The sequence below is a fragment of the Lepidochelys kempii genome, chromosome 22, assembly GCF_965140285.1.
Source record: "Lepidochelys kempii isolate rLepKem1 chromosome 22, rLepKem1.hap1, whole genome shotgun sequence".
Lineage (NCBI taxonomy): Eukaryota > Metazoa > Chordata > Testudines > Cheloniidae > Lepidochelys > Lepidochelys kempii.
Window position 1 is genome coordinate 15,256,759 of NC_136401.1, and position 12,261 is coordinate 15,269,019.

The 12,261-nt window shown below is 42.3% G+C and overlaps 2 protein-coding genes across 9 annotated transcripts in view; one reads left to right on the top strand and one right to left on the bottom strand.

Annotated features, from left to right (window-relative positions):
* Positions 1 to 12,261, top strand: part of LOC140901775 (uncharacterized) — a 259,709-nt gene that overhangs the window by 197,401 nt on the left and 50,047 nt on the right. The gene's annotated exons all lie outside the window — the stretch shown is intronic.
* The window catches only part of SORL1 (sortilin related receptor 1), a 105,876-nt gene that overhangs the window by 5,827 nt on the left and 87,788 nt on the right, over positions 1 to 12,261 (bottom strand). For all 3 annotated transcript variants that reach the window (XM_073321245.2, XM_073321246.2, XM_073321244.2), the window contains exons 37-47: positions 11,269 to 11,373; positions 10,067 to 10,139; positions 8,073 to 8,155; positions 6,682 to 6,778; positions 5,526 to 5,710; positions 4,150 to 4,269; positions 3,882 to 4,046; positions 2,922 to 3,096; positions 2,227 to 2,333; positions 870 to 1,062; positions 316 to 528 (exon numbers count right to left, since the gene is read on the bottom strand). In XM_073321245.2, coding sequence (XP_073177346.1) covers positions 316 to 528; positions 870 to 1,062; positions 2,227 to 2,333; positions 2,922 to 3,096; positions 3,882 to 4,046; positions 4,150 to 4,269; positions 5,526 to 5,710; positions 6,682 to 6,778; positions 8,073 to 8,155; positions 10,067 to 10,139; positions 11,269 to 11,373 — 1,516 coding nt within the window. The remainder of the gene's footprint in view (positions 1 to 315; positions 529 to 869; positions 1,063 to 2,226; positions 2,334 to 2,921; positions 3,097 to 3,881; positions 4,047 to 4,149; positions 4,270 to 5,525; positions 5,711 to 6,681; positions 6,779 to 8,072; positions 8,156 to 10,066; positions 10,140 to 11,268; positions 11,374 to 12,261) is intronic.

Here is a 12,261-nt window from a genome sequence, read left to right on the forward strand (position 1 = left end):
GTTTGCGCATGGCTAAGAGGGCACCGTCAGTGGGGCTGCTCACATGCTGTACAGATTACACCCTTGTAGATGTCTGCAAGGGAGGCTGAGCCTAGAGCCAAAGGCAGATGGGACAGGAGCTGCAAATAATGCTGCTACAGCCACGTGAAATTGTGCATCGCTTGGAGCCTGCTCCCAGAAACGGAAATGTGATCAGGAACTACAGTCATTTCAACAGCTTATCCACTACCCAGGTCAATGCACCAGGAGAGCTTCAGTGGATACAGGTCCACAAACCTCTCATAAAATTTCAGGACATGGACTAGCGCTACTTACCTAAATCGTCACCAGAAGAGAATATGGCTGACCCAAGACGGGAGCTATAGTGGCTATTTGCAAAGGCAGTGAAGCTATTCTGTAGTCTTCTGTGTCTCATGTATAATACAACAAACCCTATCCCCACGGCCACGAGCAATAGGAATAATATCGGGACCACGATGGCAGCTACATCTGTGGATTTACCAGTTTTAGACGAAGAGGCATCTTCACCTATGAAGGGGAGGAAAAAACTGCCATTTGCAACTGCTGCTTTACAGTGTTCAGGTAACTGCTATGAATTCAGTTTTCTGAGGATCTGCCAGTGGAATAATGAATCTGCATGGTGTAAAATCACAGTAACATTTAAATCCTGCTAACTGTGGTGATCTCCTCTAGATGCCCTCTAGCAGAACACAAATATAGATTTTATTAACAATATTGTATTTCATTAAGTCCTTGGCCTGAAGAGCACACAGTAAAAAAAACCACAAAACAGCTTTTGTTCTCATATTTAAAAGTTAGGCTTTGATCATATCTGGGTGAAGGCAGAAACACAATGAATGAAAACGTACCAGTTCCAAGTTCATCGTACAGAAGAGTAGCAGGCTCCCCACACATCTGTCCGCTATAAAGACATCTGGCCTGAACTGTGAATGAATAGTTATGGCCTATCTTCAGATTGGAAATTTTGAAGAAGTTCTCTGTGGTGTTCCCAAGATAGGCTGTGATGTTCATCGTGCTGTCAAACATGTGTATCTCGTAACCCTGATATGCCGGGGTGGGGGGGAAGGGACACGACACAGAGAATAAAACAGAGATCACTCAGTTCTTCAGCTGAATGAGCCCTCCCATTCAGGGTTTGCTACTTCTGACACTGTTTTAAACTTCTTTTTGCTAGTGTATTTAGCCCTGTTGATACCCCATTGACAGCAATAGTGCAAAGCTTCCTTCAGGAAACCCTGTCAATAAGCTTCACCTCTGACCTGGAGAGACTAGTCTAGAACTGAGAGATTTCAGCCTCCGTGGATTACTCAATGCTTAGCATCTCCCTGAAATTGCCAAAGAGGGAATGACACTTTTGTGACATGGACCCCCATCCACTAGAACTAGACTGAGAGCCCCAGTAATTCACTTCCCATAGATCTTCTATCAGTCTTTAGATACTAACACTTTTCAGGCACTGCTTCTGTGGTGACCTACATGTGAAAGGCTCTGCGTCCTACTCCCGTTCCCTTAGACGATTTGATTGCCCCATGTAGTAGAGATTTTCAGGAGGACAGCGATGTCCTCAAAAGCCAATGGAATGGGTCTTGTATCATTAATGAATAAACAAAGCTACCTGCATGCAGGAGGAATATCAGGAAAACTTTGTGGAATAGCGTGTACTGCCCTTTTGATGTCTTTATGAAGACACCCCTCCTAGGTCAGTGCTACTCCATTCCAGGTTTTCCTTGAACAATACCTGTAGGATGGGGATCTGGGTCAATGAGGGGGGAAGAACGGGCAAGGAGCAATCTGGAGTTCATTAAAAACACCAGAATGCTGACCCTAGCTCTGAGTCCTGAGGGTGGCGTTCCATGAGCAGGGAGGGTGGGTTGGAACTTGCCTCTCCCTTCAGTCTGTCCTGGTTCCTGGTGGTTCTAGGTGTCTCACCTCCAACAACAGGAAGGAAAGGCAGGTTGGGTAACGAAGTCTACTGGAACAGCTGTACTGCAGTGCTAGTGTGGGGCACGGCATGCTGGGAAATAAGGGAGCGACCTCTCTATCTATCCACACACACACAAAGGCATGTATATACGGACACGCACATCAGTGTATTGTGTTCTCAAACCGTTCTGTAAAACGTCACCCATTTCACCTCTAACCAAACCAGTTTCTTAGTTATAAATAAATAAATAAATAAAAACCAAAACAACCTCTGGGACTTACCCGGCTTTCATTAAAATTACTTTCTTTCAAGGCTAAACTCTTCCAAAAAAGCAGAATGTGATCATTTTCCGTGATAATTTTTAAGGCATCTGGTGCAGAGAGTGAAACTGCAAATGGGGAAAATGGGCAAACACGTTCCTTATCAATAATGTCTCTGTTTTTAGAAACTGCACTAAACAAGCTCACTACTGAGCATTTATATCTATCTATCTACCTATCTTCTATTCAGCACGGTATTCTGTGTACACTGACATGACACCCAGGACTTGCATCATCAAAATCAACGAGAGTTTTGCAATTGGTATCAATGGGAGGGGCAGAGGCCGAGTAGGTATTCTGTTTCCTCACTATGACAAAAAGGACATTTTAATTCCTCCGTTTAAGCAGGTGAAAAATTCCCTGCCTGCCACTTTAGTGACTGCCCTCTATTAAAGGGTTGGGTTTTTTTATTGCTTTCCCTGGAAGCTGCAGATGCTCAGCATCTCCCAGGATCAAGCCTCAAGTATGAAAGATGGACTGGATGACACAGGAACACGGGAGTCTCATACCAGATCAGATCAGTGGTCCATCTAGCCCTGTATCCTGCCTCGAACTATGGGCAGTATTGGGTATTTTGGTGAAAGGTGCTAGGTTCCCCTAGTGGACAACCATGCAATAATCTGCCACACTATCCAATGTTAATACTCTTTCCTTACCTGTGGTAATTTTCATACTGGATTCTTTGCTCATGTTTCCGAGTTGAACAATTATATGATATTTTCCTCCTGGCTCCAGCTTTTTAATGGTGTATTCCACTGTGCTGTTACGGGTTTTCACCTTGTAGATTTTATCTGTTTTTTTAATTAAATCTTTTACTGCGACAGCGTACAGCTGCAGGGAGGAAAGTGACACACAGTGAATGACGGAAGCTCCTACTTCCCATCCAGAGGCTGGTGATATAAAATGCCAGTTAGCACATGAGACTGGGGGAAAGAACCAAATTTAACAAAGTCTTCTATGTGTTGGAAACCTATAAAGCCAAATGGGATTTCAAACTTCTTATAGCACATTATTAGCAGCAGATGGACCAACACCCCAGAAAGCTATTTACTGACTCACTAAATCTAGCAGCTGGGGAATAAGATAATTTTTCTTTTTTTGTCATATCTGCCCTTTGTGTTGTAGTTCAATGTAAAATACAATCTTTTTCCATATTTACATTCAATTTAAGATACCAGTTTTACAAGGATGATTTATAACTCTTGTATTATTATATATACAATAGTAATATCCCAGCTCTTTCATACCACTTTTCATTAGCAGATCAGCATTATTTCAAAGAGCTTTACAAAGGAGGTTGGCGGCATTATCCCCATTTTACAGATAGGGAAACTGAGGCACAGGGAGGTGACATCACTGACCCAGCTCGCCAATGGCCCAGGGCCTGATTCTGATCTGAATGCCCCTTTGCAAATGCACTGACTTCAGTGGAGTTAGTCTTGAGTTACCCAAAGCAAGTGAGATCAGAATCAAGACCACTAAGATGCTGAACACTCTCCATTAGTAGGGCACTGATCTTGCAGGTAGAGTAAGTGTCTCCCAAATTAATCCGAAAGCACTTTACAGAGTTGAATATCCTTTTCCAACAGCATAAGTCACGTGCGCAAAGGTATTACCATATCCTGGTCAGGCGAATCGTAGGGAGACTCCCACTTGATGACAGCAAATGTCTTTCTGGTGAGCACAGAATGCAGATGCCGAGGGGGAAGCCTATTGTCCGGTATCATCTTCACCACGATGTAGTCGGAAGGTGGTCCTTGGTACGGAGACATCACACGGACCTTAAAGTGACAGCATGCTGGTTAACATCATGTCTTAAGATATCAGTAGCAAAGGTTAGTCCAAGCTGTACGTGTGTGAAAAGTAAACAGAAAAGCACCCTACCAGAAACAGGTACTGCTCGTCCCTGTTCACGATCACAGTGATGTTGTGTAAAGCAGTGGTGGTGTTATGAGGGTTTCTATACAGTTCTAGGAACGATGTGGCATAGAAAACACCATAGACCTGTAGAGAAGAACAAAGAAGAGACTATTCAGCAGCTGTGCTCTGCAGCTGTATGGGATACAACCGACCAAATGACCCAGACTGTGTGCGAAATCTAGGGTCCTGTATTACTGTCTAGGACAAAAGAGGGGCTGGAAATTTAGCATGTGGCACAGCCTCCCTCCCTTTGAATCTATAATGACCCGATGTCGCAGCATGGTGTTTTAGTTTGGAGTGGAGGTGTTCCTGTCCTTTTGAGGAGACAAAACACTTTGGTCCAGACCAACTAGGGTCATGAAAGATCCCATGGAACCTCTGATACATCGAGGGAGTTAAATGTGTATATTGCAGTTGTCCATGTTACAGCACAGGCATCCACAGTCTGCCTAAATCCCCTAGCTGGATGCTGCCTTCTTCACTCCCTGTCTTAACTGCTGTGCGCTGCTCTGCCTCTGGTATCTACCAAGGATGGCCATATAGCCTTACAAAGACCTCACCCACTTTAGCTAATTATATTCGAGATTGCATATGATGGTACGGTGAACCTAATCGCAGCCCGCAGAGCAGTGATACTCAGACCTCAGTGATTCCCGAGCCAAATTAGTGATCAACATTACCCATAAGAGCCACTATCACGTGAATTTGTTGTTTCATTTACTATACTACTAGATATTCATATTTAAACAGTGCGAAAGGGGAAATATTTAGCTTAGCTATTTATATATGTATAAAGATAAAAACTAAATATACATATTATTCTCACAGCAAAATGACTGACCAAGTATTCTTATTTTTATCAACTACAATTGGTTAATAACCTAGAAAAAAGCATTCTGATTGGTTAATAACTTAGATTGATTAATAATTAAATCACACCGTGTTTTAATATCATGTGCTGAAAAGAGCCACAGGAGACACATTAAAGAGCCACTTGCAGCTCACAAGCCTCAGTCTGAGTATCACTGATTGAGAGGCCAGGGGCTTGTTGTGTTAGGTGATGTACAAATACCTGAAACAAAGATAGTCCTTGCCCCAAAAAGCTTACAATCTAAGAGGATACTTGATGTGATTTGCATCATTTTTCACACATGTGTTTTGCAGAGTCCATGGTGCAAATCACTATAAATGGTGCAAAGTTCACCATGCTTTTCCTAGGGGATAGGCTTGTGTGGACATCCAATCCTATCAAACAATTCTGTCCAAATGGCTTATGGCCTGAGGTTCCAAGGCTAAACCGAAGACAAGTCATGACTGGTAAGAAAATAACGGAGCCTTACGACGTTCCTCGGTCCGGTCCAGTTACACTCCACAGCAGTCTGATTGATGGCTTTGGCTTTGAGGCTTGGCGACGCAGGTCTCGTACCACTGGTCACAACATGTGCAAAAGACAAAGGGCTGTCACCCAGTGCAGTCTTGGCCCAAGCAGAAATTTCATACGGTGTGTGCGCTGTCAAATTACCCACTGAACAAGAAGAGAAAGTTGAGCCATTTCATTAAGTGAATTATTTGTAATCACTTGGACAGTAGTGAATGCTTTAATAAATATTAAGCACTAATACACAGTCAGTCACCTGGCCATTTGTTTTGTATGTTCATTCATTAGGAGTCATTTTTTATTACAGTTGCACCTAGGAACCTGTCATTTAATCGAAACAGTTGTTTTATTGGAATGACAGTAAATGGAAATGATTTCTCCTTAACTGATTAGCAGGGACACATCTGATTAGCTTAAGTGGTGCTTTGACCCAATGCTTAGAAGGTACGAATTTCTAAGCCGCAATCTTAATAGGAAGGTAAAATGTTCAAACTCATCTAGCCAATCTGGGCTTTTAGACATCTAAGTTGCTTAAAATACACCTGCAAATACTCATGGGGTGCAAAATTGCACCTCCTTTGCTCACAATTTGTGTCCACCACAGGAGCCAGTGTCTGAAAATCTGGCTCGTCATCTGGCATTTTCTGCAGATCTTTTTCTCTTTTGTTTCCACTTGTGTCTAATCCTTTCTCCTTCCCAGAGGGATCCAGTTGTGTATTGGCGGGGGAGAGCAGAGCCTGTGCTGAACTCTTGCATGCTCCCACTGCGGCAGTGCAGAGCAGTGCAAGGGGGAGGGATGGGGGGGCGGGTTCATGACCACTCCGCCGCAGTGGCCATAACCCCGTGTAAAGGAAAAGGGCAGGGGCTACACGTGCCAATGTCACTCTGAGGCTGGTGGCTTCATCCCAACTTACCTGAGGTTTTCACAAAGGTCAAGGATTTGCAGCCCAGCCCTGAAATCCCTTGCTCACAGGAGTAATTCCTACTTACATGATTAATCATCCTAAGCTAAGGACTGCTCAGTTGAGCCCTATTTGCAGGACATGCCCTGAACCCCGCAATGCCAATCTGCTCATCGGGATGTCTGAAGGCAAGACAGCTCCAGCTACAGGTTTTACCTGTTTGTGCTGACTTTTCACCGTCTAGGAACAAAGTCCTTTTTTCTTGCCTGTGGGTATCGAAGGTCCAGAAGAAGTTCACGATATAACCATTCACCTGTCAAGGAGCAACACCACAGAGAATGGCTGATCTGTTTGTTATGCTGTTTTTATATGCTGTTGAATGAAAGTTTTAAGTCTTCATATTATATTTCCTGTAACAACTAAGGGACCTGGTGTCATCAAAAATGGAGTTTATTTACCCTCCCCAGCCCACTGTCTCTGGGGGTCTCAATCCATTCCCCATCTTTCCTCCCCTAAGGTTCAGAGGCAGTATAATAGGGGAGCATCAGGGAAACCAGATTGTGGAAAAAGGGCTGAGTGTTTTTAATAGAGCTGGTTGGGAATTTTGGTCAGAAAATGTTGATTTGTTGAAACCGAAACTGTCTGCAAGAAATCGTTTGTTTCGCCGAATCTTCCAAATCAAAATTAAAAAAAAAAAAAAAGTTTTGAATAGAAAAGTTTTCGCTTTTTGATTCAAAATAGTTTTGTTTGAAAATATTAGTTAATTTATGCTTCTAAGAAGTTAAAAAAATAACAAAAACTTGATATTGAAATAAAACAACTGACCCAATCTGAAATGTGTTTTTCAGATTATCAGTTCATAAAATTTGTTGATATTTTGACTTTTTCCCATCCCAAAACAGGACAATTCCCCTCCCCCCCAAATCTCACTCTAGCAGGCTGGGAAAACCGTTTCCCTGTGATTTTTAATGATGAAGGCAAGGGAAAGCTATTTTTTGTTCTTGCTTTGCTGGCTTGTTGTTATTTAGGATTCCAACACATACAAATCTCTATCAAACAATTCACAGCCCATGCAATAAGTGCAGGTGCCTTCGTTGTGTTCTGAGTGAAATCTGATTATACAGGATAGAAAAAAGCCCCACTTCTCTATCTTTCCCTCGAGCTCATCTGAAACTCTCCAGGAAACACCTACCTCAGGTAGACCTACCTTCTCACATGAGATGAACTGTGTTAGCTCACAGCATAAGGAGATGTCATTAATTCTCTAAATTACAAGGCATACATAGTTCTACCAGCATCCTCTGCCTTTGTATGGGAGCTGGGAACCCTTTCATTACATGGTAAATACCAGACTGAAGCAAGGTACTTACACATTAAGTATTAAATAATTCTTAAAACAAAAACCCCAAACCCTCAATGACAGTATATTTGTTTTCTAATCAGGTCATTTGCTTGAGGACAGGATTATTTTTGGCCAAACAAGACTCAGATTGTCATTCTTGTTTATGTTTGCAGTGTTGGTGTAGCCATGTTATATATCCTGCCAAATATTTATGACTGATCTAGCTCCCTCTGCTCTGGTTATAGCCAGGAAGTTCAAACTTTACCTTAATGTTAGTGTCCACTTTCAGGGTGAAACTTATGGAGTTTTCATTGCAACTCTCAATACGGATGGTAGGCGGTGGGATGACTGAAGGGAAAGGAAGAAACAGACATGAATTAAACGCCAAAAACATAAAACACAATCCTATTTTTATGGGGCTGGATAAATGCAGAGTTTCAGTTACTAACTATCCTGAAGGTGTTTTTCAAAAAAGAGTTTCCCCATCTATAAAAGTTGCTCGAATCTTTTTAGCACCCATCACTGCTCCTACAGGAACCTGTTGGAGTAGTGTGCCGACGTTTGAAAGGTACATCTTAAAGGGAAGTTACTGTTTTAACCTGGGGTTGCTTAAATGCAAGGGATCCTATACACCAGGCCATCCTAAAATACAGCCCTAGGCTTCCCTGTCTTTCTAACCACAGGATGAAGACAAAGCGGATCGGATGTAGGTTTTTTATTGCTTGTGAATTCGAACAAGCAATTATTTGCTCTTGCAACTCCTGAAGTAAATGGCACAACTCCCACTGACTTCAATGAAGCAGAATCAGGATTGTATTGAGAAAGATACAAGTACCACTAGCATATTTCTTCCAAGAGGCCCCAAGGCCTTGGTCCTTCCCTTGAAGGAAAGTTTAATAAAAGCAGGATGCGTGGCAAACACCTCTGTTCAGTCTTATCATCTTACTTCCCATCTGCTGCCCTACTGTATCTGTTTAGATTGCTATTATGTCCCCTAGGTGTTGTAAAATATGCCTCCCTTCCCTACAGCAGATGATAGGCAAACTGCCCTCTCTGCTACAAAAAGCCTTAATTGTGGAAGGAAAGATAGATTTCTGCTTCCAAATGTATTAAGGTAAGACCTGACGGGACCAGTACTTTAGAGTAATGGGTAAAGAGAGGAGAATGAGGTTAGAGAAAGCAGAGCTGCTAAAAAAATGCAGATGAAAATTGTTGCAATTTATTCCTCTTCTGTTTTCCCAACTAGTTCTCACAATTAGTTACTGGTTGCTCTTCATGTTACCAAGGATACTGCATTTTCAGTAGCATTGTTTCCTCTTCTCTGTCTTTGTTACAATGGGGAGAGAGCACTTAGGGCTTGTCTACATTACCCCCTCCCCATCCAGTGTAGACCAGGCCTTAGATCTAACAAGTTAATGCTGAATTTTTAAAAAAGGACACTGTCAGCAATTTAGGGATGAAAACGTATGTTTTATTTCAAAAAAGTTTATATAAAACTTGATAATTTAAATGATTTCATGATTTAAAAAAAATGCCACAGAAACAGGGTTTTGTTGTATTTAAACAATATCTGCGACCTAACCATTGCAACCTTGTTCTAAAAAAATACCACAGAAACAGGGTTTGGTTGTTGTATTTAAACATTACCCTGCAATGTCTGCAATCTAACCATTGCACCCTTGTTCTAATGCATGGGCTCCTGAGTGAAACTGACTCGCCTACGTTGACAAGCTACATGAAATGCAAAAGGCAAAATCAACAGAGCCTAACAACCCCAACCAAATAGATTTTAAAAGTTCTTCAGTATAAATAACCAAACGATTTATTAGTAATGGGAGTATGAAATTTGGTTGTCTAGAGCTATGATTTTTAATTTGACAGTCTACGTTCTTTTTAAGGTTTCAGAGTAGCAGCCGTGTTAGTCTGTATCCGCAAAAAGAAAAGGAGTACTTGTGGCACCTTAGAGACCAACAAATTTATTTGAGCATAAGCTTTCGTGAGCTACAGATGTAGCGAGCTGTAGCTCACGAAAGCTTATGCTCAAATAAATTGTTAGTCGCTAAGGTGCCACAAGTCCTCCTGTTCTTTTTAAGATGTAAATGCTATAGCTCCTCTTAATACAAAATACAGCCAATTCAGTACAGATATGAAATCACTAAGGAAAAGACAGAAAACTACGATTCATGCTAATGCTTAAGTTCAAGGTTTTTTTCTGTGTTGTCCGAGTCCATTTAAACTGAAACCCAGAAAAATGTTTACCTTTGCCTTTCATGGTGGTTATGGACTTGGAATCACTCCAGTTTCCTACGCCCCGGCTAGTTACTGCAGCAACCTTTTTCAAATTAGAAGGTGAGTTAAAATTTTATAATGAGAACAATGAATGAGTTTAGAAAAGGGTTACTGGTGCAGTGGAACTGATGAGAAATGGACTTTGAAACAAAACACAACAGCTTGTTTAATGACTTGGTACTATAAGGTTTGTGAACAGAGATAAAGCAGAGCTGCTTAGAGTTAATTAAAGTAATCTATTGAGATATATTGCAGATAACAGTATATGGCGAGATCTTTACCAAAAAAGCATGTAAATAAGGGGGGCTGGAATAATTCTGCCCAGTATAACCTAGCACTCCCATGCCGGCAGTAATTTTAGCCCCAACAATTTATTAGAAAGTGTCCTGTATACAGAAGTGATCGTGCATATAGTAAAAGGTACCCGCTTCTTGCACACACATGGTATTATACAAGTAACAGTAAGAATAACTTTGATTCATGAGGGTTGTATCCTGCTATCTGAATTGCCATGAATATAAATGAGAGTTTAGCATGTGGAAAATTGGCAAGTTAAGGCTGTACTCTTCGCAGTGTTCGCTTTGCAGGCTTGCCTCTCAAACTCAAATCCTGTCTGATTTTGATCTAGCCTTTAGCCCTCCCTAGCATCTCTCCTGCCCCATCCCCAACCTAGAAATACAGGGCTGGAAGGGACCTTGAGATGTCATCATTACTTGCTGTCCTACAATCAGTGGACAGAAAACAATTGATCACAGTCCTCTTTACAACAGTCCTTAACATATCTGAAGACTGATATCAGTTCTGTTTCTTTCCCCCATGATACAATTACAGCCAAATCTGTCTCTGACCTATATCCTGTGCAACCAAAGTGACTTCAGAACTGTGCCATCTGTGGATGACTTTTACAACTGCAACTTGGGTTTCTTGGATGGGGTGAAAATCTAAGGACAGAATTTGAGCCTTAACTTTTGCCTTTTTTTGTCAGTACACAATGAAGGAGTCCGCAAATGTGCTGGCCTTCTATGTACTTTTAGCAATACAGTGTCTTAACTTGCCACGGTGGCACTAGTCTGTCAGTTAACTCAGTGCAGTGCTCCGATCATCCAGTAAAAGAAAACCCACTTGAGAATGTGTACAGTACACCTAGAATCACCGGCTTTTAAAATACTCACTCTTAGGGTGTATAATTTGTTGACCTGCACATTCTCAATCTCGGTATAGTTCTTACTGGCTCTAAGTGAGGACCACTCCTTGGAACCATTTCTACTGTATTCCACCTAACAGGGTGAAAACAACAGAGGAAGGTCACAGTCAACAATACAACAGGGTGGGATGGGGGATGGATGGGTGGCTAGCTTTAAAGTACCACGGATCATTAAAACTACACAAGGGCCAGAACTCAAACCCTCAATCTGAATGCTCAGATCTGGGGTGGGACACAGCACACTTGTAATCAAAACCATGCAACATTTTCCCCCTGTTTTATCTAACTCCAGAGATGGGGAGAGACTGTCTTTACAGTATTTGCTATGTGGAACCCTTTATGCAGCGTATAGGGACCCCTGGCTGCATTTCTCCTGTGAGAAAGTGGATGGAAGATTCCACTCTGCTCCACTGTACCCAAAGGCAGAACCTGGTCTTTATCAATGATCAACAAGGCTATTCATTCAGGGGCCCCATCAAGCACATAAAACCTTAATATAATTGATTAAAGAACTAATACAAGCTTCATCTTACCAGCTCTGACAAGTATAAAGGTTGGATTTATTCTGTGTTTAGGAGACAGGTGCGTCTTAAAGTTGCCAAGTTTTTTGAACTTTTTTTTTTTTTAACTATTTTTTATCAGTCTAACTCAGGGGTAGGCAAACTTTTTGGGCTGAGGGCCACATCTGGGTGGGGAAATTGTATGCAGGGCTGGGGCAGGGGGTTGGGGTGCGAGAGGGAGTACATAGTGTGGGAGGGGGTGTGGTGTACAGCAACGGGCTCAGGGCAAGGGACTGGTGCAGAGGAGGGGTGCGGGGTGTATGAGGGGACTCAGGGAAGGGGGTTGGGGTGCAGGAGGGGCGTGGACTATGGGAGGGAGCTCAGAGTAGGGTTTTGGGGTGCAGCAGGGGTATGGGGTGCGACGGGGCTCAGGGCAGGGAGTTGAGATACAGGAGGGGTGC